This window comes from Hermetia illucens, chromosome 6 (genome assembly GCF_905115235.1).
Source record: "Hermetia illucens chromosome 6, iHerIll2.2.curated.20191125, whole genome shotgun sequence".
Classification (NCBI taxonomy): Eukaryota; Metazoa; Arthropoda; class Insecta; order Diptera; family Stratiomyidae; genus Hermetia; species Hermetia illucens.
In genome coordinates, this window is record NC_051854.1 from 68,500,388 (window position 1) to 68,525,876 (window position 25,489).

Below are 25,489 nucleotides of genomic sequence, written 5' to 3' on the forward strand. Positions count from 1 at the left end.
AGAATTCCGAAACCTTCAACTTCAATTACTCGCGTTTTTCTACGGCAATAAAAGGCATAAATGTTTCGAATAATTTTACATTTGCGGTACAACAGCATGAGATATTGTCTCACATTTCGCGTGATATTCATTTAAGGCTAGTTAAATATTATAAAAATGAGTCTTTGACACTTTATGTACAAGGAAATTGCATTTTCTTTGAAAAGGATGCAAGGCTGATAAATGCTCAGTATCCGTTAACATTCACTCCACTTATTCGTTTTAAGCAAGAAAGGATTCTATTAATACTCTTAATCGTTATACCAATCTAAGAACAGAAGCGTAAATGACATGACAAGTAAAAAGAACAATGCCCAGACTCGCAGGCCGGCGTTCCGTTGAATTGCCTGCTTGATCTGCTCGTTGGCATCTTTCACGTTTTCGGTGGCACCAACGACGGTGTTTGAAATTCTTTCAATGTCATGTTTCTGCGACACCACCTGGAAAGATATCATCAAGTTTAGGCAAGGCTTATTTGTATTCCCGATCTTACTATTAAGGAATTACCTTTTCAGTGAATATCTCCTGTAGTTTGGCTATGTCCACGACGTTCTTCTCAATCTGCTCCACTTCTTCGGCCAGTCCCTGTAGTTCGTTATACAATTGCATGTTTTCGGATTCATATACCTGAATGTCTTCAGGACTGAGCTCGGAAGATTCTTCGTAGCGAAGCTGTTCCTTCTGTATGTCCTCGTCGAGTGCTACTTTCGAGGCACTTCTACTTTCGGTGCCAGCATTGTTCAGCAGTGGTTCGTTTTCCTGTTCCTCGTCGCTACTTTCCACGTCTTCGTGATCCCAGCCATCCAAGTCCTCATTCCGCTTCTTCTGCTTGACTGTCCTAGTGTAGGTTTCGTCCGAGACGGGACTAACTGGAATTTTTTTCTTATCCGATTCTAGTTTTAATAATCTGTAAGTTTCTAGTTCGTGCTGCATGCGGTAGCGTTTCTGGTCCAAATGGATTTTTTGCACTGTCTTGAGATATGAGCCAAGCAGTTCCAGCACAGCTTCCACATGTTCTTGACGCTGCTTCTTCAGATCCTTCTTTTTCCATTCATACCTTAACTGCGTCAAATGCCTTGTGTAGAAGCTGACGATTTTCTCACATTCTCGGTCGATTAGGTCACGCTGTTCATCGCTCATTTGTGCGGAATTCTTCAGGTGGCAGGCAAATTTCATGTAGGCTGCTCGGTTTTCCATCAGCAGGGTTTTAAGGGATGTTATTTGGTGGCAAATGTCCTTTACCTCTTTCGAGAATTCATCTTTGGCCTGTTTTTGGAGGATGCGGTTCTTGTTAGGTGCCGGCAAGTTCTTGTTCCGCAGCTTCACCGTCATCACACACGCCTTGAACATGGGTGTCACATCCATTGTCAAGGATTTAACTAATTCTACGGCCGAAAAACAAAGTTACATGTGGAAAGTTGGGAATTTACGGCCCGGCTGAGGAGGACATGACAGCTGACGTTTCACTTTTTGACGGCGTACAATCGTCAGCTGGCAGCTCGTCTTGCGCGGAATTTACGCTGAATATGCAGAGAAATTGTCATCGCTAGTTCGGCGTTCATTGTGGAAAAACGTTTTCTTCTTGGGACGAGACGGTTGGCGGTATTCATGTAAGTGTTTTGCTTTTTTAGACACAGTTTTCTCAGGATATGACTGTGAAACAAGCGAAATTAGTGCCAATATGAAAATTTCTGTTATTGCTCGGGATGCCAAGTTTACAAACTGCTCAAATTCCAGGGAAATATGGCTCCTTCTGAGCAATTTTTGTGTCTGATCATTGCCTTGTTTATTAAGCTTGATATCCTGCTGGGAGTTACTGACATTTCTGATCCTAAGCTAGTCAGGACGATGGGAAGTTCCTCGAAAATCTCCAAATACTAATAATATTGCTTATTTTCCGTTTGAAATTACCGATTAGGCCGTGATATACAAAGGTGTTCATGCGCCCCATTTTTAAAATATTTAGGAAATCATTAACTCACTTTTTAAGGTTTTGTGTAAACACAAAACCTTATTAAAATCGGTTTACTGTCTGTCTGTCTTTCTGTCCGTCTTTTTTTTCATCGTTGGAAGGTGGAAAGATTCAAAACCTACTGCTGGTTCCTGCCATACAGTTATGGGAGACTCCTACTCACTAAAACCACCTTCTTCCACTCTCCCCACGGGACTGCTATAAGCATTGCATTGCGGGGCTGGATCAGTTGTTAACTGCGGCGCATTATTGTTCGCTCCCTTTTTTACTTTCTTCGCAGTTCCTCATGCCTTAGCTGTTGATGAATCATTTTCAGCTCAATTACCACTTGATTCCAACCCTCCGTTGATTCCAACATAAACTCCGCTATATTTCCAGGTGTCAAACGCCTGTCTGCGATCGCCTCCAGCCTAGTTCGGTGCGCTGTAAACCTTAGGCACTCAAATACAACATGCTCCGCATTCTCAGCCACGTTACCACATCTTGGGCAGCATGGTGGTGTCCAAATCGATATAGATAAGCCCGATAACCTCCATGTCCACTTAAAAACTGGGTTAGCTCGTAGCTTAGTTCCCTGTGGCTCCTTTCAATCCATCTTCGAATGTGTGGAATGATACGGTAGGTCCAACGGCCAGTTTGTGTCTCGTTCCATCTCTTTTGCCATTTTGCGATGGATTCCCGCCGTGCTAGTTGCGGTCGAAGTACAGTAGACTCCCCTATTGCATACATTTTGTCGTAGAGACGCTGACCTTCATCCGCCAAGATGTCTATGGGGATTGCCCCTGCCAGTACATATGCTGCTTCTCCTGATGTCGTTCGATAAGCACTGCATACCCGGAGTGCACTTAGTCGATACGCCATTTCTAGTTTTCCGCAATTTGATTTGTTTTCCAGAACGGTTGCCCAAACTGGAGCTGCGTAGAGTAGCACGGAACTAACTACCCTTGAAATAAGACGACGTCGATTTTGTTTTGGTCCACCACTTTCGGTAGTATCCTCGAGATTGTTACAGCGATGGAAGATGCTTTAGTTGCAGCACACTCAATGTGTTTTTTAAAGTTGAGTCTTTTGTCAATCATTACTCCCAAATATTAAAGCAACTCTTGGGAGTAAATTGTTTTATCACCAACTTTACTTTTCACGGTCGTGTCTTTCCTTATTTTGCTGATTAGCACTAGTTCCGTTTTATGTTTAGCAAGTGATAGACCGCACTTTTTCAACTAGGAATTGATCTCCCATATCGCTTCATTTGCATAGATTTCGATGTCGTCTAAGCGTTTTGCCACTATTGTTACCCCGATATCGTCCGCAAAGCCAATAGTTGTCACGCCGTTAGGAAGGCGTAGCGTCAGCACTCCGTTGTACATAACTAACCACAGTAAGGGACCTAAGACAGACCCCTGTGGTACGCCGCACGTCATTGGGAATAATTTCTCTCCATCGTCCGAGTCGCAATATAATCTTCTTCCAAGAAGAAATGCAACAACGATGCGTACAATGTACTTCGGACCCTGTAGTTTGGTTAGAGCCTCTACGATTTTCGTCCATTTTGCAATATTGAATGCATTTTTTACATCAAGTGTCACCACTGCGCAGCATTTGTCATCTTGTCACCATGTTGATTGCATCGACGGTTGATCTCCCCTTATGAAATCCGAATTGTTTGTCGGAAAGGCCTCCTTCCTTTTCCGCAACAGCGAGCAGCCTGTTGTATAATACTCGTTCAAATAGTTTACCAATAGTATTGACCAAACATATCGGTCGATATGAGGAGGGGTCTTCCAATGGTTTCGAAATAAGTATCAACTTTTGCAGCTTCCGTTGCAGCTGTCTGTCCATCACACGCATTTTTCTCGTTTTACCGTAGGAATTAAATTCTTTTCGTCCATTTCACAGTTTTACTTCCTCCATATTTTTATTTGATTATCCGATCTAAATGTATTGAATTTTGTTTGAGATTCGAGGGGATTCCTAAGTCCGCTTAATGACGGACCGGACCAGCTGGAAAGCAACCTCCCTTAAGTTCATCCTAAAAGTATGGGCATAGACGACAGAGAGAGAGCATATGCATGCCAAATTTCATGGAAATCCGGCTATTAGTGTCAAAACTATTGTAGTTCAAACTTCTCAATTTCGTGCTAATTTACTGTATCCAAAGCCATCCCATATATTCCAAAGGGGGTGTACATTTGTTTTCACCAAATATAGTCATGTGGGGTATCAAATGAAAAGTTTTGCTTAGTACTTTCCGAAGCCGGGTTTGTCATTTGCTGGAAAGGTGGGGAGTTGAAAATGATCATTTTTTTAGCGGCGCCATTCCCAGAAACTGAGAAAATTCTTCGGATGATGCTCTCTTCTCAGATTTCCGAAAAATACATGAGGACTCGCAAGATAATAGTCTTGTACAGTAAGAGTTTTGACCCTATGGTGAGATGTTTCGAGCGAAACAGTTTTTGTAAGCTGAAATAGGCCAACAACCGTGAGCGGCTTTCATTGTCATAGCTGTTATCGGTTGTGATTTTCAACTCTAGATAGGAGAAATTTTCAACGGTCTCAAAGTTATAGTTTTCCTATCTTTATAGTTTTCGTTCGACTAGTGCGATTCGATGTTGTTCGTTCTTTTGGTTTTGGTGCTGACGTTGCCATCATGTACTTCGTCTTGCCTTCATTTATGTGCAGCCCGATATCTCACGCCGCCTGTTCGATATGGATGAAGATAGACTGTACATCTCGGGTCGTTCTTCCCATAATGTCAATATCATCAGCGTAGGCCAGTAATTGGGTTGACTTGAAGAGGATGGTGCCTCTCGCAATTACGTCTGCATCACGAATCACTTTCTCCAGGGCCAGGTTGAAGCATCCCCTTGTTTTAGACCGTTGTTGATGTTGAATGGTCAGGGTCAACCTAATCGGTCTTATCAATTTCGTCGGGATATCGAATTCTCTCATGGCTGTGTGCAGTTTTATCCGGGTTATGCAATCATAGGCCGCCTTGAAGTCGATAAAACTGATGACGATATCCCAGCAGTTTTTCCATCGCTTACCACAAAGAGAAAATCTGATCTGTTGTTGATTTGGCTGGAGTGAAGCCTGTTTGGTATGGCCTGTTCTGCGCGTATGGGACTATCCGACCTAGCAAGATGGCGGAGAATATCTAACAGATGGTACTCAGCAACGTGATACCTCTATAATTGCTGCACTGCGTGGTCCAGGCTTCCTTTTTCCGTCTGTGCCGCTTCCCCACTCGCCGGAGTTCGTGATAAGTCTCCGCGCATGCCTGTGTTCTTGGAGAATGGAACATTACTCGGTATGCAACATTCTTTCGTTCCGTTGCTAACTTGCATTCATCGTCGAACCAGCCGTCTCGACTTTTCTTGCGACTGGGACCAAGTATGTCTGTGGCCGTATCAATGATAACGTTCTTCAGGTGATCGTGAAAATCATTTGGTGACGCTTCATCGCCAGGAACTCTATTAGCTGCGGTTATTGCGGCATTAATTTCGTCCTTATACGTGTTATGGAGGGCTGTGCTTTGAACCTGATTGTCAAAGCGGATTTTAGGTGGTGATATGTTGACATTCATCAAGGCTGAGAAGCCCGGCCGGAGCTGTTTGTCTCCTCTAAATACAGACCTATTTGTTCAATGTCCATGACTCGGTGAAAGACGAAGCAGATGTCAGTGGATTAATTGAGATGTGTTAATAAAGTAGCTGTCAAGACAACACGACTCGGCAGTTTTGAATACCCCACCTGGAATGGCGCAACATAACATGGCATATTTATTGAACGCACACTGGCAACGACACCGAAGATGTTAATCACTGCATGCGTGGGGGTTCACAGTTCTCATCAAATTTCGTATCAACAGGGGTAACCGTTTCTGAGAAAAGCGCGTGTGACAAACAGACCGACAGACTGGAAGGATCTCCCACCAAAACATTGGTCAATGCTGGAGTAAAAGGAACCAGCAGTCAAACGAATTCAAGCCTGCTGCCGGAGAACTGCTGTTGTTCCACTAAAAAAGTGTTTCAAATGCCTTAGGTTCGGACATATGGCGTAGAATTGCAGTAGCACCAACGCTAGATCCAAACTGTGTCGAAGATGTGAACGGGAAAATTACTTGACAAAGGACTGAACAAAGATTCATAACTGTATTCTACGTAGAGAAACCAAAGGTCGCGGTTGCAACCATATAACGGATACTACCTTCCCAATGATACCAATGAGCACCTAAGACATCCCTCCAGTAATCGCAGGCGATGTTCTGGACGCGCAGACTGCCTAAAGAAGGCTCTTTCCCCGCAAAACAAAAATTACAAAAGCTTGTATTGATCTTGAAGCCAAGTAAGCTGACAGGTAAACTAACAACCTATAGGCTTATCTGCCTTCTAAGGCAATAGGCAAGGTTCTCGAGCGAATAATTTATAACCGGTTATATCTAATAATTAATAGTGGCGGTTATTTATCAGATAGGTAATTTGGCTTCCGGAGGGCTCGGTCAGCGGTTAATGCTACCAACATACTTATGGAATTAGCCAGGAAAGCCTTTGTGTAAGTACATCGACTCCCTGTGTGAGCTGTTAAACGGTTTCTCTAAATCTATGAAGAATAGATAGGACGGTGATCTTAACTCCGCAACACGATCCAAATGATGTTAATATCGTCAGTTCAGAAAGTTGATTTATATCCTTTAAAATCCATGAGTTGTTGAGGACCCAATTAGTAATAGACAGCAGCAGTAGACAGATGATGTATTATTAAACCTATATTCGATGTATCCCTGCCACTACGCCCAGGAGTTTTTATACAGCTTTTTAAATTAATCCTTATTCGCTCCAATAATTCAAACCTGACAGATATATTCTTTGGTGTAACCTTTCGCTCCTCTCTGCTTTCAAAGTTTACTGTTGATCCGTTTTCTATTTCGTATCTGTTTCCTTTTTTGGTTTTCTTGCAAACTAGGAAGACTGCTTTTCAGGGAGCTATTTCTATCCACAATGGACGGTAAATGAGCTCTTTAATCAATATTCATTGCTGAAACCAAGCGGGATGGATTTGTCTTTGAATATTCCCTAACAACTTACGCAATATTTCTAATGATTGGAAATAAAGTAATCAAATTGAATGCACTTCAAACACATAATAATAATAATTAGTACATACGCCGAACAATTGTCCGATTGCGTACCCGACAGTCAACATCGTCTGTTCGTTTATGGCACACGTTTTGCGGAAATAGTATCATGATAAACTTTCTGATAATGATTGACCTTTTCCCATTATTTTTCTAGTTTTGCTCAGTTACGTTAGTTTTTTAGCTGCTGTGAAGAAAGTCATTCAACTGTGTTTATTACAGTTAACCGGAAAATTATTCTTATAAGGTATTAGTATACTGGACCCGCAAAAGAATAAATAATTATGATTGTAACGTGCCTGTTGATGACTATATTGCGGGTGGTCTTAATGGTCAGATGTTTGAAAAGGCTGGCCGGAACAGGTACCATTTCCCCCCATGGTTTGGAGCACGCAATGAGGTTGGCTAGCGTATAGTCGATTTTGTGGACACTCATGATCCTGTGCTTGTGAATACATGGTTCTTTCTTACATTTCAGTGGGAAAAGTAAAACGCAAATCCACTATATCCTCATAAGACGCCGACATTTTAATACCGTCACTGACTGCAAAGCTGCTCCCTATGCGACCATTGTCACCTAAAGTTATGCCGTTGATTACTGTCTTACGAATCAAATCACCGATAAAACAGCGTGGTGAAGGTACTGGCCTGTTTGCATATTAAATGGTAGCGATTTCGTGAGAAATAAGAAGAAGTGATCTCACGCGATTAAAAGCCATGACGAATGTCAAAGAATCCTGGAGCCAAGTTAAAGCCACAATCCACAAGGGTTCTATGCGATTAATCCATTGAGGTACTTGGCTTTGGAATAGCGATGTTGAAATGAAGGTCTGTGAAAAGAAACGCCTCTATCATAAGTTCCTCGCTCGACGATAAAACACTGGTCAGTTGGTAAATTTACAAGAATGCCAATCGAGAAGGAAAGAATGCGATCGCTGTTACCCGAGCAATCCATTACGATAAAGTGAACTGTCAAGATGATGAGAGAGATCTGTATCGACTTGCCAAAAGCCGACATCAACGCACACAGGCTATCGACCACTTCTGCTGCGCTAATGGCAACAATTTTGCTTACCGACCGACGGACCCCGAAGGATAGATCGCGAGGATATTTCGAGTAGATTTAAACGGAAAAATTTGTTCATCCTCGATTTCCACAAGCATTGCCGACATTTGGAGCAACTCCATCCGTCAGCGTGACTGAAGCCGAGGAAGCAAACGAATGAAATCGGGTAAAGCAATACGACCTGACAAAATCGTATCTAAGCTCTGGAAAGCGAAGAGCTGGAACCCAACACTGTGGCTCCGTGAGCTCTTTAACCGGGTTATTAAGGAAGGTACACGATCTAACTGGTAAAAAACATCACAGTTCCAATATGGAAACAAGTCGGAATACCGGAAGCTCGCCCTTCGGGTATAAAGGTTTTGTGTTCATCTTATGTAAGAAATTTCAACGCACATTTTTCTATCCGTATATAGCTACAAATCCAACATAATCCTTCATATTTTTCCAAACTACGAGACATACGTACATATTACAGCGATAGATATTACGCTCGCCCTAAACAAACTGCCTATTTCCGAATACTGTACGCATATATGCACGTGTATAAATTGATCGTACCCATATTTCCGATTTACTTCTTATATCTATCTGAAAGTTCATTAGCACGCATATACTATATACCTACATACACACATGCCTGTTTGGAGTAATTGATATTCATATACAAATGACTAGAAAACTAAAACAAAATAATTCTTTGCGACCCAATTCATAAGAACTGATATGTGATGATGACGTCATGCAGGTTGTAGAGTGCACGAAATTCATAAAAAATTGTGAAGTTTCACCCCCTATAACTTTGTTAATAATAGTTGGATTTTCTTGAAACTTGACCAAACTGTGCATTATGTTCTTAATTACACGCATGCCAATTTTGTACATCTGGAATGAACATAAGGGGGGTGCCGGGTAAATTTCTAAAATGTGGAAATAAACTATTATTAACTTTATTTGTGCAGATATCGGAACCGGATATATTTTGAGGCCTAGATTTCATAGAGATGCACTACTGCGATTTTTTTTCAGATTTTTCGGTTGGATAGGTTCTGAGAACGAGACCTGTTACACTTTTTGGGGATCATATTTTGAGCCCTCACTCCCCTATGTTTCACCCAATATCAAATCCAGTTTCGAAAAGTACTAATTGAGACCTTTCATTTGATACCCCACATGGCTACATTCTGGGAAAAAAAATTTGCGCCCTCCATTCACATGTATGGGAAGCCCCTCCTTAAACTTAACACAAGATGGCGCCACTTACTGCATGTAAAGGGAACACCAGATTACATACTCCCATCAATTTTCGTGACAATCGGTTTAGCCGTTTCCGAATAAATCGGGTGTGACAGACAGACAGACGGACAGACAGACACCGTCTCGATTCTAATAAGGTTTTGTTTCACACAAAAAGGTCCGATTCGGTTGCTGTCCCATATCATGAAAATGTTTGAACGCTTTTGTGACAATGGTGTTCGCAACATCGTTCAATTAACCGTAATAGACGCTGCACGATTACTTACGGATGAACACCGTGAGAAGAATCGCCCTCTTTACATTGCATTTCTGGATCTAGAGAAGACGTTTGATCGTGTGCCACAAGAATTCATCTAGTTTATTTTGCGTCAAAAAGTAGTATCTGAAGAACTTGTGTCCTGGGCTCAATTGCTCTACCACGATCCGAAAAGTAAAGTTCGAATTGTGGCGGGTGTATCAAAAGCGCTTCTTGCTTTAGTCGGTGTTCACCCAAGAAGCACTGTCTCACCCCTCCTCTTTGCTTTTGTTATGGACACTGTCACACGGACATTTAACGACAGATCACGAGCAGCTTGTTCAAAAATGGAATGATCACTTTATGCAACACTATCTTAGATTGAATTTGGAAAAACAGATTGTAAAAGACAGTGAACGGCGTCTCGTGGTAATAAAGAGGAAGATGTTACATTGGACCAGTGGCGTAATAAACCATGATCATGTCCGAAATGAGGATGTTGGTGATCGATATGAGGTCTCCAATCTTGTTGCGCGGTTTCCCTAAAAATTGTTTTTCGAAGGTTTTGTGTAAAACAAAATCTCATTAAAATCGGTTCATCAGACTGAGAGATATTGTCGAATGTTAATACCATTTTTCCATATGCAAAGGGAGAAACGAAGTAAACAAGTTTCGTTACTATTAGACTCAGAGTGGAATTTTACCACTTTTTTCTCTAATACTAGAACTGAGTAGAAGCAAAGGTTAGAAAAGATATGCGGTAAAAAGCTACCTTTCTTTTCTAAACAAAACAAAAAAATATTTACAGCATAAGGAAAAACACCTAGTTCTTTTCTTAACTTATATACTAACTGTAAAAAAAAACATGGACGTTAATTTCAACTGCAAGTACGATCCTAGCCATGACACCAATAACCAACCACCATAGACAACGGGGACCATTTAAGGCGACTGCATTTTCTGTCGGAGATGGTAGTTTGCAATTGGGCCCCAAACTATAATGGCAACCCTATCGACAACAACAATTACGACGATACAACCGGCAATAGCCGAAAAGAAAGAGCATTAATACACTATAAATTCCTTTGCAAGAAGCGCGAAGTTACGACAGCACCTACTGAAGGAGAAGGTGAATAGTAGTGAAAAAGGTATTGAGAGCGTGTAGGGTAAGCGTCCTGGTAGCCGAAAGGGAGAGGCCACATCGAATTAAAGTTTGGAAAAGGGGTTACGAGAAAAGATGGCAAACTCGCAGTGGCATAATACCCTTTTATCGGGAAAAAAAAGTGTCGAACTCTCCAACCAGACGAAAACGCAAGGCATCTCACCGAAAAGGATGGATCTCACCAGAAAGACGTGGGTAGAGGAAGACAGGCTACCGAAGAAGTGCAGGGACAGTTCTTCGGAAAGTGAAGGATGCTATTAGCGTTCAGTGAAACATCTCTATGGGCATAAAAATGACATAATGGAATTGGAAGAATTGCTGGACTTTATTACACACCATAAATAATAAAATGAGGCTAGCGGAAAGCAGCGTGGATCTGTTGCCAAGGCCGCAGTCAGAAGATTTCCTCGAGGTAGTAACGAAACGGACCAAGCAGCGTCGAAAAAAGGGGAAAATTCAAAAACAACAATATAAGTTGAATAGTAACGGCAGTCACTCCAATGTAGCAAAGTCGAAGTCAACTCAACATCCACGCCAAATGAAAAAGTGAAGTGCAAAACCGCAGTCAGAGGCCATTCTCATCAAACCGAGCGAAGGACGATCTTCCGCGGAACTTTTCGAGAAGTCTACAACAACGCCAAACCAGAAAAAGCTGAACTAGATGTTAAAAATATTCGGTGAACTTGAACCGACGATATACTTGTCGAACTTGGGTCGAAGACCGACAATTAGAGTACATTCTACGGGACAGTCCAGAGAGGTCTAGGCACGAAATCAGCGATTTCCAGTCTAGAAACCATGCGCACCCTTGAAATAAGGGACCTTGATTGTTTCGCGAACACGGAAGCGGTGGCGGAAATGATAAAAAAGGATTCCTCCGATGTGAGCAACCTCAAGATGGGAGTTCCATCTGTCAAGTCCAGAGGGCGAAAACTAGTCATTGTCAATGTCTCTGAGAAGCCAGCGAGCCGACTTTTTCCTTGTAGGAAAATAAACGTCGGTTGGATCATTTTCAGGATGAGGCGGCAGTTCTAAGCCGCTGTTTTAAGTGCTGGGGCTGTGGACACACAGCAGGTTCTTCAAAATTTCAGGGCAGATGCACTTTGTACTAAAGGTGTGGCGAACCTGGGCACAAAGATTCAGAAAAATGTTGTGTTCTTTGCAAGGGCCGCGGTCTGCAGAAAGAAAATGTGGCTCATGTTCCCGATTTCGCGCTATGTTAAGTCTTCAAAGAAGAGTCACAGAAAGTGAAAAGCTAATCATGACAATCCACATCCTGATGGGACAGATGCTGCAGAGAAGAGCTGACTTGTTGCTTTTCAGCGAGCAGTACCGAGATAGGAGCTCACCATCGTGCTATGCCGATATAGCTGGCACTGCCTGCCTGGAGGTGGTTTCGTTTGCGTTCGTTACGCAGAATTGACTTTTTACAGCGTTCGCCTCACATCGAACGAATATATGCCCCCTTTTCGGAATAGGTTCGCTCCTTCGGAGGACGAGACTAGAAACACAGGAGAGAGATTTCTAGTCGGGAAAGACTTTAACGCCAGAGCCCTTGAGCTGGGCATGCCTCAACTTGATTTTCGCGGTCAACAAATTTTGTAGATGGCCGCCAGGACAGCACTTGTTATCCTAATACCTGTACCACTGCGACATTATGACGTCCTTTGCAAGTCCTTTTCCTGACGCAACCTTTACTACAGGGGTCGTTAGTGCCAAGGGTGCAGTGATGGAAAGTACTGTAAGATTACACGGCCAGTGATCAGCAGTGTATTTTCTTCGAAGGGACAAACGGCTCCTCCCAATGTACTGACGTCCGGCAAACACCTACCGGGTAGTGCATCGAGAAAATCGACGTTGAAAAATTTTCCGAAGCTTTCTCAAAAGGGATAAATGAACGACAAGACCCAAGCGCAGACAGAAGACTGAGTCGCTAGTGCACTCAACAAAGAGCTTTATCGCTGCAGCCTGCAATACATCGGCTCTCAAAAGATAACTCCGTCACGTGAAGTTACCTATGAATTGGTGGACGGCTGAAATCCACAAAGGAAGTGCCTCTCACTTCTTCGGATTGTTATCGTGCAAGAGGCCAAGATATGGTTGCCCTTACATCCACAGAATATAAGAGGGGGAAAATGAACTGCGCCACGAAATCAACAGGAAGGGGCTAATTATCGACATGAAAAGGAAGCCACGGGGCCACGGGTATAAGCTGGTTAGCAAAATCACCGCCATCATTCACCCTGTTCCATGAAAGCAGTGAAGATGGAAAAAATCGTACAGGCGGTTTTTCCTGTGAACGCCATCCAAACTGACGCTAGCGACGAGCAGGTGAAAAATGTCTACTCTTCACTATAAATGAACGAGAGAAAGCGGTCCTGTCCATGAGGGACAAAAAAGTGCCAGGACCGGATGGTATTCACTACGAAGTACTGAAACTCGTACGCAAATATAAGCCGAACTGGCTACTCAGTGCATTCAACGCACGTTTGACAGTGGCTGATTTCCCCTCCCGCTAGAGGCTTGCGAGGCTTGTATTGATAAGCAAGGCCAAAGTGACACTGCGGGAAACTACTCATCAACATAATATGGTTTCAGCGCGAGGCGGTGCATAATTGATGCGATTGAGCAAGTAGTCCAAGCGATGAAACTGGCTGAGGTACACAGTGGCACATAAAATCAAGGCATTTTTAAGGCGACAAAGAGGGCGATGGGTAGGAGAGATGCGAGGGTAGCTGTGGGTCCCTTAATCAGGGGGTTGTATTTTTATACTGAATAGTTCTGGCCGTTCTGGGTTAGAGTCCTGGACGTGCCGGGGGTGTTTTAGCTGGTAGTCTGTCTGAGACAGGAATCCGGCACTTTGTGCGTAAATGCATTTCATTTTCCTACACCCAAATAAAAAAAAAAGATAGTTTTAATCTAAAAATAGAATGGAAAAAATTCGATGTCTCATACAATCAGTCCTCTATTAAAAAGTTTGTCACTCAGTAAAAGTGTTTTTTCCGCGTACTGCTTAGAACCACTGTATATTCTCTATATATTATGCTCTTTACTTATCGTACTCTAAAACGTTTCAGTTCTCGTTTCTGAACAACATTCAAGTATCGTTCCTGACAACAACCGGTCAGTCATTGACGGATATCACTCTAAGTCAGTATTAATATAAATTCATAAAATAAGCGAACGTGGCATTGATTGAGGACTCTACACAGAACTTTTGTAAGTTTTCGTTACAACTATTTATCACTTCTCATTATTCCATCTTTCTAATACTCTTGGAATTATTCAGTTGAACTCTGATACATTTTTTTCGTGCAGACCATTCCACCGTCATCATTTTATTGTTTGAGAGATAAGACAGTCTGGGAATTCGCTTTTATGCTTTCCCCGGCTCTTTCACGAGAGACAACTTTACAACTCTCAAATAAAATTCTAATTTATTTGTTATTCAAATCAGTAATCGCGCTTGCTTTATCGGGCAGCAAATATCGTAGCATATCTTTTAAAGTCTCTTTCGAGTTATGCAACAACAGAACATCAAGCTAGTTCTAGGCTATGTTTATTAGTGCAAGGGGTTCAGATTACTATAGTTAATTGTGAAGTTCTGAAAAGTCTACGAAAATCGCGAACTGTGTGCAACTCCAGATTATTATCTGCAACAAGTGTCGTGTGGATACCGTTTATATTTGCTCTTGCCACAGTGCGTTGGATTTGTTTATCTGACAATTTTGTTATATCTTAAATTATTTGCCTATTGACGCTGATGCTTTTGAACTTGAATTTTACACTCATTCCCACTTTCTTCTTTTCGTAGATGATCAGGAAGACTTGTTTTTCTTGTCTACATCGGAGCACATTCGACCTGCTTAAAGATTGTTCTGTCAGAGCGACAATAAGGTCATTATCTGGAATAAATTATCAGCGAAAATTCTCAACGAGTGGGACTAAAATGGATAAATTTGGATTACCAGACAGACTGAAAGACAGCAGTCCAAGTGTTTGGTAAGAAATATTTTTTTTCATATGATGCCTCTCTTATTTTCAGGTTATGAGATGACTTCATGTACGAGTGCTTATACAAAAACGTATACGGCGCGCGTAAAAAAGAAAGCACACTTAAAAAATGTCTGACAATTTCTTCATGCAAGCCAAAAGATGTTCTCCAATTTACGTATAAAGGTAGATCCAAAAGTACAGTGAGCAAAAGTGAAATCCGGACATCGTCGTACGAAACACATAAGTGTTCAGAAAGCGGATAAAAAGAGCCGTATATGCTTTGTTTTTTATAAGAACGTAACGTATAGTCTGTTGGATACAATGCAAAGAAAATTAATGAAAAAGGATCAAATTAAACCCTTACTGAGGGCGAATAACAATAGAAACTATTTTCGTCGGCAAATTTGATATCTGGACAGAGCTAAAAACTCGTAATAATGATATTAAAAACTCAAAAACATCCACACCACCATAGCACTTCCTTCGCCATGCATTTCACGTATCGGAGAAAATAAAACTTATGTTAAGGGGGTCATCCCGTGTGATGCCCATTTTTTAAGGTTTCATGTAAAACAAAACCTTAAAAAAACCGATTCACTGTCTGTCAAACGCACTTTTCTCCAAAACGGCTAAACCAATCCGGACAAAATTGGGTAGATAGGTGGGAACTATGAGATCCCACGCATACAGTCAGAGACATAAATTTAGGTGGAGTTTAAAGGGTTCTCCCCATACATGCAATTTTTCTCTTGCTTCTGAAAATTATAACTCAAAATCGCTTGATTTTTTTCTACTATTTTTTTATGTGAGTAGAAAACGGTCGAATATTTTTTAAGAGTTCTAGTTCCCACCATAGCGACTCGTGTGCTGAATCTTCCAATGAAATTTTATTTAAATCCACTGAATCGTTTTTGATAAAGACTCGTTTGAAAGTTCACGTGTATATACTGCTCGCTTAAACACCTTACTTTCCAACTGCTGTAACTTTCCAACGTCTTCGAATTTCGTCAAATTACTTTCTACGCATGCTCTAGACTAGATCTATGCAAAACAAAAAAAAATCTTTTTCTTGAAGGCGTCACACGGGATGACCTCCTTAATGAAGTCGACTAAGTAAAGCGATTTTAGTTTACTCGAAATTACCTTTTTGAAGATCAAACATTTTGAAGTGATGTCCTCTTTCTCGGTGAGTCTAAATTTAATGTATTCATCAGCGATGGAAAAGTAAGAGCGTGGAGAAACCCTAATGTAAAACTGGGGCTGAAAAATCTCAAAAGGACAATCAAGTGGGAAGTTTTATGCAGTGGGGAGGTTACGGAGCGGGTAATGTAGGTAATGTGGTATTCGTGTAGGGGAATAGGTATGCGAATATGTACATTGAAATTTAAAAAGCAATCAGCATGCCAGCACAAAGAAATTGGGTTTTTTTTTTCAAAGCAGTCAAGATGTGCCAAAGCAGTGAGCCGAAACATTAAGCGTGAAAAACACGCATGTGGTAGTGTTCAATTGTCCGAAGTTACTAAAAACCTCTCCATAATCCTCGGACTGCAATATTACTGAGAACCTGTGGAGCTACTTCGACAATAGACTTCGTGAAGATGGAAAGTCTTCTCGGATAATGGAGGAATATTCCGGCCGAATATGTTTAACGTTTGGTGGTATCCATGCCACTGATCAGTGAAGGATGTAAAAGTCTCCATGCGGAGTATTAACTAGACAATGTTTTGAGCTTTAGAGCTGTTAGAATTTCTTTTATCAATCACCCTCAGCAAGGGTTTTATTTTACTCTTTTTCAATAATTTTCCCTACATTGTATACAACAGACGGTATATTACGTTCTTGTAAAAAACCAAAACACCTTCAACTCCTTTGATCCCTTTTCTGAACAATCATTTATTTCATACGACGGTGTCCGGATTTTAATTTTGTTCACTGTATGTTGTCAGCAGCTGCAAAATTGAAATTATGAAATTATTACTACTTTAGAAACGTAAAAAAATGTTGCAATTGTAAATTTAAGATCAGCGCTAGGTGAAATTTTTTATAAAGAACATCCGCAGGATTTTTTTGGAAAGAACTGAACTTTTTGTCACGAAATTTGATGAGGACGTGTGGTGTGTGAATCCCTTTACATATATCAAGCGGCGCTATTTCCTGTTGAGTTTAAGAGTGGGGGACGCGATCCCCATACATGCGAAAGGGGGTATGCATTTTTTTTTACCGAATATGGTCGTGTGGGGTGTCAAATAAAAGGGTTCGATTAGCACTTTTTGATACTGGTCCTTCATTTGACTGGGCGAAACATAGAGGACGGTGGACTCAACATGTGAGCTGCGACAAGCGGGACAAATCTCACTTTCAGAACATATCCATCGAAAAATCTGAAAAAACACGGAGTAAAGCGGATATACAGAGATGCGTCCGGTTAATTTAGATGCAAACAAATATATGTACGTGTGTTCCATTGCCACTTCCGCCTTCCGGTCACATCGATGTTAATGTTGAGATAACTGTATTTCCAGATTTTAGACAAGGCCAAGAGATTTAGCGCTGTTAATGGCTAGAGCACAAGGCTGTCATACGGAAGGTCGCGGTTCGAATCTCACTGGTGGCAGTGAGATTTGCATCGTGATTTGATGTCAGATACCAGTCGAATCAACTGTGTATGAGTACCTAAGTCAAATCAGGGTAATAATCTTGGGCGAGCGCAATGCTGACCACATTGCCTCCTATAGGGTACTGTAATCATGTAGTGTACCGTTACGGTCTTGAATGAAGTACTTTAACACACTTCAAGGCCCTGATGGATTGTTGCGCCAACAATTATTATTATTATTAATGCGTCGAGCGACATTCACTTCGTTGCCATTGTCAGCAGAAATCACGCCTCTTAGATATACAAATTGATCAATGTCTTCGATGCAGATACGGAGAATTTAATGACTCGTTAGACTGAGAACCTTGGTTTTGTGGGTGTGTATCTTTAATCCAACTTTACTTGCCTACTTTTCCGAATCTAGAGCCATTTGGCCAACGAGCATGAGCCGGTGACGGAGCAAACATATATCACAAGCGTAGTCGAGATGTTTGAGGAAAGATGTCATCGTCCGTTGAACTTCCCCATGTCTTCCGGACAAGGTAGTATGAAGAACGTCACCGATAACAAGAAGAAATAATATCGGTGACATGATGATCCGTAAGGTGTTAACCTCTCTGTCGTTCAAGATTTTAAGATGTTCTCTGATGCGTTCTTTGCGACGGCAGGAAGCACGTTGGAGGATTTCTTACGCAAGAGGCGGAAGTGACAAGATTAAGAACCGTGGTGAAGTGTTCTTTCCACATCTGCAACTATGCTGGATGAGAGGTCGACCATTAACGTCTTTCACAGGACCATCGAAAGGTTTCCGACCACATGCAAGTTCTTCCGTGATGCGGTATATACTTCTGAAATCACTGCGTTCTGCGGCATCTTTCGCATCCCTGACCAGTGCAATAACAATTTCCCTTTTGTCACGGCGCACACTAGGCTTAACTTCCCGAGATTTCGCACGGTATCGGAGTTGGAGCACGGTCACACCCGCTATCAATCGCAGCGGCCAATAGAGCCTTCAATCTCTTGCATTCTTCCATGCGCTTCAATGATTCCATAGTCAGTCAAATCGTAAGGCGCCCTTTCGGTGCGTGGCCGGAGAAAAGAGCATTTTAGATGGCGGCCCGATGCCCATTGATGTCGTCCGGTTAGCAAAATAGCTCGCCCACTGTCGAGCGATAGCTGTATCAAGCGGTCGAAATTTTTCTTGAGAGATCGCAACCTTGCGAGAAGTGGTGGACGTAACACGGAAGTGAACGTAAGTGACCATTAGATGGTGATTCGTTTTGAAACCAATGTCAGCGCCTCTCTTGTTACGCACATTCAAAAGACAATTCATAAATCTACTACTGATCGCTAAGTGGCTAATCTGATTGCTTGTACTGTGTTGGTCAGTGGAAAGTCAACTGACCTTGTGGCAGGCTTTATGCTCGAATAATATATCACGAATGACGAGGCGGTGGAAACTGCAGAAATCCACAAACCTCCCTCCATTATCGTTACCGTCGCTAAGACCGTGCTCCCCCATCAAATATCAAAGCAAGATGTTGTCAGAGCCCGCCTTGGCATTCATAATATCTATCACAGTCATAATGTCACGTTTAAGAAGCCTCTCTCGCACTGTGTATAATCGCTCATAGGCATCCTTCTGCATTATATTGAAGGTCTTCGTTGGTGCATGGCACTGTACAATTGTAATGATCCATAACCTTGTAGTCAGAATCCTGTCAGAGCACACTTTGCGGTAGCCGTCAAAAAACAACCCGAAAACACATTCGCGTCTGCTACTTGGATTTCCAGAGTACCAAAGTACAGAGTTCCATCATACTTCACTTTGTGTCGTTGGAATTCTTGCTCGAGTTGGAGAAAACGAACATTCTGTTGACCCTTGCTACCCTTGTCGAGAAGCGAAACCGATCATTGATCATTTTCGATAGTCAAAGCTCATAGCCGTATGTGCAACCCCTACCCGAGGCGTTGTTGATGACCTGTTTGAGTTTGAATATTTGTAGGTTGCTAGTCCACAAATTTCTATTCCTTTTAGTCACTTTTTACGAGAAGGAGAGAAGGCTTTGAGTGTGTTCATAATCTCCAACCAACAGGGTACCATTTTAATAGTTAATACTGAGTTAATGATAAACCTACAACAGTAAAGTAACACAAAGATCAATAAACATTTATAAGTCTTGTACAGTTCGATTTTGCCACTTTTTCGGTCGTATATTTAGTCAAAGTGGAGTAAAGAGGTTTTCAAATCACCATCTAGCGAATCAAGCTACCGCTGTTTGGGACCGCCTTTCTCATCGACTTCGATGTTTACATCAATTTTAGCTAGTGCGCGAGCCACATGACCATACGGTGCAAGACGCCTCCGTCGTAACTTTTTCACGGTGGGTTCAATCCCACATCGATCAGAAATCTCTTTATTTCGGACGTGATCATAGTGTGTTATGCAACTTCGTTTCTGTTGCCACGAGATGGCATACCATGGTCCAAACCTCAAAACCATTGATGCCGAACGACACTGCGGTAAATTTGATGATATGCTCGTCACCTTCACTGCGCATTCCAAAGCTTTTCTCCCATGGCACTGGTTGCTGTTTAGCTTTCGCCGACATGACAATTAAAATTACCCACAATGACGATATATTCATCGACAGGCTTGTGGCAGGTATTTATATCGACTATTTGCCAGAAGCCGTCTTGCTCGGCCTCAGCACTACTTGCATATGTAGTAACAAAATGAATGGCGCGGTCAGCTGAAATGATAGCGAGCTTCATTAATTGGTTAGTAAATCGCGGGACTTTAGTGGCGTCACGGGGATGCACGCCATCTTACTGCGCTCCTGTAGGGCTCTTGCAAGTCTCTGCATTTTACCAGTGAAGCTGCCAATGATTTTGTTTGTTCTGTGATTTGAATAGAAGTTTGCAGACAGCAACGCTTCCAGACAGTGTCCCATAATCGTGGTTTGACTTTAGCCCCCGAAACGGATTTCAATCGAGATTTATTGACAGCAATAAATTTTTCCTCACCAAAAGGATTCACTCTGTGCCTTCCGGAGCGTAAAATATTGAGAGATAAGACAAGTTTTTATTGATTCCAGTGTCTTTCAACGCAAAACCCAACTATGATATAAAATATTTAGGTAGGTAGGTACGTTAATCCGGCCTAAGCTGGCCGAAACTAAAATAATTTTTATTTCGAATTGAGGGAGCCTTGAGTCCGCCATCCACTTGATGAGAGGTGGAAGGATGGCAGACTCAAGGCTCCTTCAATTCCCAACAAAAATTATTTTAGCTTTGCCCGACTTAAGTCAGAAATACTATTTTACAATTCGAGCTTTGCCTGTGCCCTGGAAGAAATCGTAGTCGTTTGCATATTTTCCGATTTTGGATGTTAGCCCAAAGATGGGAACCCATAAATCAGAAACGTTGGAGAAAGTTTCTCTCCAATCTCCTCCTTCCCTCCCACGATTCAAAACAGACCTTCCAATCCTATTATGGTTAAGGCTTTCCTGCTCCCTATATATGCAGGGAGGCAGCTAGAGTATATTGCTTGTACTGTAGCGACCGTAAAACCGTGCCAATTGCCTCGCGAAGGGCGGTTTCTGTGGTTTTGCCTTTGAAGAAGTGTGCTGACATTTGGAAAAGGGCGTTCTCTACAAAATGGTCTTCAAATGAATATCCAGGACCCACGATGGGGTCTTCAACACGAAAGTCCTTCGCGAGCTCATGGTCGTGCCTGCCAGCTTTCGGTATGAAAAACACACGTGTGTCTCCAAGGGTGTGGTACATATCGTAAAGAGATGTAACTTCGGTAAATCTCGACAAGCCGCGGCACAACCCTTTCTTGGTGTCCCTGTAGCATGACTCTGGCATTATGCCATCTCGGCTAGGAGATTTATGTGCGGAATATTTAATAGTCTGACACGACTGGCGCTCCAAACAAGGCTCCGATCTATAGTCTTCCTTAATTATAATAATCATTGGCGCAACAATCCAATTGGATTAGGGCCTTGAAGTGTGTTAGAGCACTTCATTCAACACCGTAACGGTACACTTCAGGATTACAGCACTGTATAGGAGGCAATGTGGTCAGCATTGTGCTCGCTCGAGATTATTACCCTGATGTGACTCAGGTACTCAGGCTCTAACCACTCAGCTATCCGGGCAGTCTTCCTTTCTGGCGGGAAAGTGCGTCTAAACCAGCAGCTCCAGGGTTTCTCCGGATGATTCCGTCCAGAAATCTTCCGAATTTTAAGAAAGGATGGGTTTCAATGTTCCTTTTCCAGAATCTTACTGAGTCAGATTTGTTGAAAAAGATTTGTTGGTCCAACTAGAACCGCTTCTTGGCAGTCTTGCTGGCGACCTCCCTGGTCAGCTCCCTGAGGCTGGCCACCACGGTGGCAATGTCTTTTCATTGCATTTAGCAGAACACGAGATTTTGAAAGCGGGTTTGAATGCCTTTCCAAGGGCTCCGATCTTTGATTCCACTTCATCTGTCATGCCAATATTACTCTTTTCCGGAGAGTTTATTCTTGATAACTTGACCAAACTTCCTCCAGACGATCCTCCTAGGGTCTTTGAATAGTTCTAGACCTCTATAGCGAGATTTAGACTGAAAAATATGTAACTGTGTTCTGAGAAGGATCTCTGGTCAGAGACGGTCCAGTTATTCACCCTAAAGACCCACTATCAGTTAGTAGAGCGATATCAAAGAACTCTATCCAACCGCCACAGTTTCCCGAGCTGAGGAAGTGGAAGATTGGAGGTACTGTCCGCTGTTTGTTAATAATAAAATCAAAGAGAAACTCGCCTCTTCTGTTAATTTCCGAGCTGTCTTAAAGCGTATGCCTTGCATTGGTATGGCAGTTTCAGGTTCGGTCATAGAAAAGAAATTTCCTGGCGAGGATACATGCTTTAAATCTACTTCGATCAGTGTATCTTGCCATGTGGAATAAATTATAATATTTGCTTTGGAGCCCTTTGTCGGTTTAGCGTCCTCCGATCGAGGGCTCCTGTATGAGTGCCATGTCGATGTCTCTCTCTAGGATGAAGACTAGTAGAGATTGAGGCGCAATTCGAGTGCTGTAGATTTATCGGTGCTACCCTCAGCATGATCTGCTTGCGTGGGGGTTCATCTGTCATCGTCGGATCGTCAATCATCATCTCGGCTGTCGATTGGATTCAGGTCGTCGTCCGGTTTTGTAGAGCAGAACTCTTCCACATTTACGTTCCTGACTCCGAATCGCATTTTGTTATCCGACTTTCCCAGTGCTTCGAGACATTCTCCATTTATGCGAAGCATACGGATGTTCGGCAACCAGATACGACCGACTGATCTCTTGGGTATCTCGTATGTGGTGACCTTGAGTTTTATGCCCTCCCAGGCACCGAGAATCAGAGTGACGCAGGAATTGGCAAAGTCCCTGGAGAATTTGCCCTCGCACGCTAGAAAGTGGAACCTACGGACCACCTGTGCTCCAGGAGATGCTTGATGATCATCTCCAACAGCCTGGCCTCAACACTGGTCAACACCTCCGGTATCATTTTGCCGCGGAGAAATTAATATCCGCTAGCGCCACACGTGATCCTGGCTCCTGACTACATCGCTGAATGATTTCGCAGTTCATACTTCGTCGGCCGGCTGTTGCTATTTATCTTTAAACACGCTGCTGCGCTTGTGTTGCTGTTCGACCTCATCTTCAGATCGATTGCGCTTGATGGCAGTGGGCTCCAACTTCTGCTGGTTTCTCAGGCGTTTGAGGTTCCATTCTTCGACAATCGCCTGGTAGTTAGGGGGGTTCTTTTCATCCCATTCGTCAACAGTACGACAGATGCAATCTTATTCAGAATATGTAGATATTTCCAACAGTCCGTTTATTGCCTTGCGTCCGGAGGTTTCTGTTAATTCCCAGCGATACTGCGACTAGCATCGACTGTACTGCCCCCGATGGCTACTGTTTTCTGATTAGATGCCGCCAGCCCGTCCTCCGATGATGCGCCTTGTTCTTCGAGTCCATGGCTTGGTCCCACGAGTAATCCGGGAAAAATGTCCACCTACTCCCCGCCGGCCCCCAGAAGACGGTTTTCAGCGGCCAGGAGTAGGTTATGTGACGATTTGCCGAATTATGCAGCCTGAACTTGAAGCATAATCAGACCAGGCCGCCTAAGAAAATATTTAAAAACATACAAAATCCATAAAAAGATATATAAGATGAATTGCTCCTCGTAGCGACATAATAAAGTAAAGCGAAATCGATACTCTTTGATATGGGGAAAATTCGAGCTTGTTTGTTTGGAATCGTTAATCCAAGTAAAAATGAGGCAATTCAAACCTCAAGGAAGAAATATTAGCCATTTCGTATTCAAATATACGCAGGCCTACATGCAGTGGACAATAGTTTGGTCATCCCTCGTAGTGCTGCTGAGCTACGACCCTATGTTACTGTTAATTCTTTGAACTCAAATTAGCTAATATTTTCCAAACTGCATGTATTTTAAAAAAAATATAAGCCAGAATACTCTAAAATAATGTTTTTCATTTATTTTCAATATCCAGGAACGAATATAGTGCGCTGGCGGCGAAATATAATCCATTGAACTTAGGACAAGGTTTTCCTGATTTTCCACCCCCATCATATGTAATTAAAGCACTAGTTGATGCTACTACTAATCCTAATGTCCTACTAAATCAATACACAAGAGGCTTCGTAAGTAATAATGAAGTGACGTTGAGGTCAGCTAACTTTTGCTCTTGATCCAGGGACATCCCCGTTTAGTACAGGCACTAGCCAAACTTTATTCCAAAGTAACAAATCGTGATATCAATCCCTTGTCGGAAATTCTTGTTACATGTGGAGCTTATGAAGCATTGTACGCTAGTATTATGGGACATGTCGAAAAAGGAGATGAAGTTGTTATAATTGAACCATATTTTGATTGTTATGAGCCGATGGTGAAAATGGCGCATGGTGTCCCCCGTTTTGTTGCATTGAAACCGGTAGGTTTTGCATCATTAATTCCACAGCAGCATTCATCAATTACATAAGTTGTATGAAATTTTAGCGACCATGTGAAGGGAAAATGACATCAAACGACCTCGTTCTCGATCCAAAGGAGTTGGAGAGCGCCTTCAATGAGAAAACAAAAATGATCATTCTAAACACGCCACATAATCCGACCGGAAAAGTTTTTACGGAAGCAGAATTGAAGACAATTGCTGATCTATGCAGAAAGTGGAATGTACTTTGTGTTTCCGACGAAGTGTATGAATGGATGGTGTACGGAGAACACGAACATATTCGAATATGTAAGAAGATTCACTCAATTTTACAATGCTCTCAATAACATATCTTCTTCTGTTGCGTTAAAGGTAATCTTCCTGGTATGTGGGAGAGGACTATTTCCATTGGTTCTGCCGGGAAAGCATTTTCCGTTACCGGCTGGAAGCTCGGATGGGCATACGGCCCCGCAAATTTAATTACAAATTTACAGATGGTCCATCAGAATAGCGTTTACACGAGTGCAACACCCATTCAAGAAGCTGTTGCCAGTGGCATTGAATTCGAATTATCGAGATTTGATTCACCTGAATGTTACTTTAAGAGTTTTGCACAAGAACTGAAAGTAAAACGTGATGTGATGGCCGACTTCTTACAAGATGCCGGCATGCGTCCTATTATCCCAGACGCAGGATACTTTATGTTCGCTGATTGGTCGAAATTAGGTGAGTCTTGTAATCATAGTGGAATTCAGTTCATTTTAAATTTATATTACTTTTTCCATAGAAAGGAAAGTCGATTTGAGCTCAGAAACTGACAAATACAAAGATTATCGGTTCACTAAGTGGATGACAAAAAACATTGGCCTACAAGCGATTCCAGCAAGTGCATTTTATAGTGATGGTTACAAAGCCTTGGGCGAGGCTTATGTAAGATATTGCTTTGCAAAGAAAGATGAGAATCTTATGAAAGCTAAAGAACTTTTAAAGAAATTAAAATGATGATTGCGTCAAATAAATTTATTTTTCTTGGGCTTA

At 42.2% G+C, this 25,489-nt stretch overlaps 2 protein-coding genes across 4 annotated transcripts; one reads left to right on the forward strand and one right to left on the reverse strand.

Annotated features, from left to right (window-relative positions):
• Positions 1–68: 68 nt before the first annotated feature.
• LOC119659213 (syntaxin-18) lies at positions 69–1,518 on the reverse strand. The gene is made up of 2 exons (XM_038067183.1): positions 547–1,518; positions 69–479 (listed from the first exon to the last, which is right to left on the reverse strand). The coding sequence occupies exons 1-2, from the start codon at positions 1,402–1,404 to the stop codon at positions 291–293; spliced, it is 1,047 nt and encodes a 348-aa protein (XP_037923111.1). The 5' UTR covers positions 1,405–1,518; the 3' UTR covers positions 69–290.
• Positions 1,518–25,489, forward strand: LOC119659211 (kynurenine--oxoglutarate transaminase 3). Of its 3 annotated transcripts, XM_038067180.1 has the most exons (8): positions 1,633–1,649; positions 13,940–14,081; positions 14,677–14,864; positions 24,011–24,161; positions 24,215–24,451; positions 24,517–24,760; positions 24,824–25,177; positions 25,239–25,489. In XM_038067180.1, exons 3-8 carry the CDS (start codon positions 14,677–14,679, stop codon positions 25,451–25,453), a joined length of 1,389 nt encoding a protein of 462 aa, XP_037923108.1. In that variant the 5' UTR covers positions 1,633–1,649; positions 13,940–14,081; the 3' UTR covers positions 25,454–25,489. The 3 variants fall into 3 exon arrangements, with proteins under 3 accessions (XP_037923110.1, XP_037923108.1, XP_037923109.1); XM_038067182.1 differs by lacking the exon at positions 13,940–14,081 and having other exon boundaries at positions 1,518–1,649; XM_038067181.1 differs by lacking the exons at positions 1,633–1,649; positions 13,940–14,081 and adding an exon at positions 14,231–14,562.

Excerpts from the sequence above, each read along its gene's own strand:
- LOC119659213 (XM_038067183.1), bottom strand. The coding sequence starts at position 1,404 with ATGGATGTGACACCCATGTTCAAGGCGTGTGTGATGACGGTGAAGCTG. Across the intron at positions 480-546 it reads AGGAGATATTCACTGAAAAG|GTGGTGTCGCAGAAACATGA; the intron begins GTAATTCCTTAA and ends ATATCTTTCCAG.
- LOC119659211 (XM_038067182.1), top strand. The coding sequence starts at position 14,677 with ATGATCAGGAAGACTTGTTTTTCTTGTCTACATCGGAGCACATTCGAC. Across the intron at positions 24,452-24,516 it reads GTTTTGTTGCATTGAAACCG|CGACCATGTGAAGGGAAAAT; the intron begins GTAGGTTTTGCA and ends ATGAAATTTTAG. Across the intron at positions 25,178-25,238 it reads CGCTGATTGGTCGAAATTAG|AAAGGAAAGTCGATTTGAGC; the intron begins GTGAGTCTTGTA and ends CTTTTTCCATAG.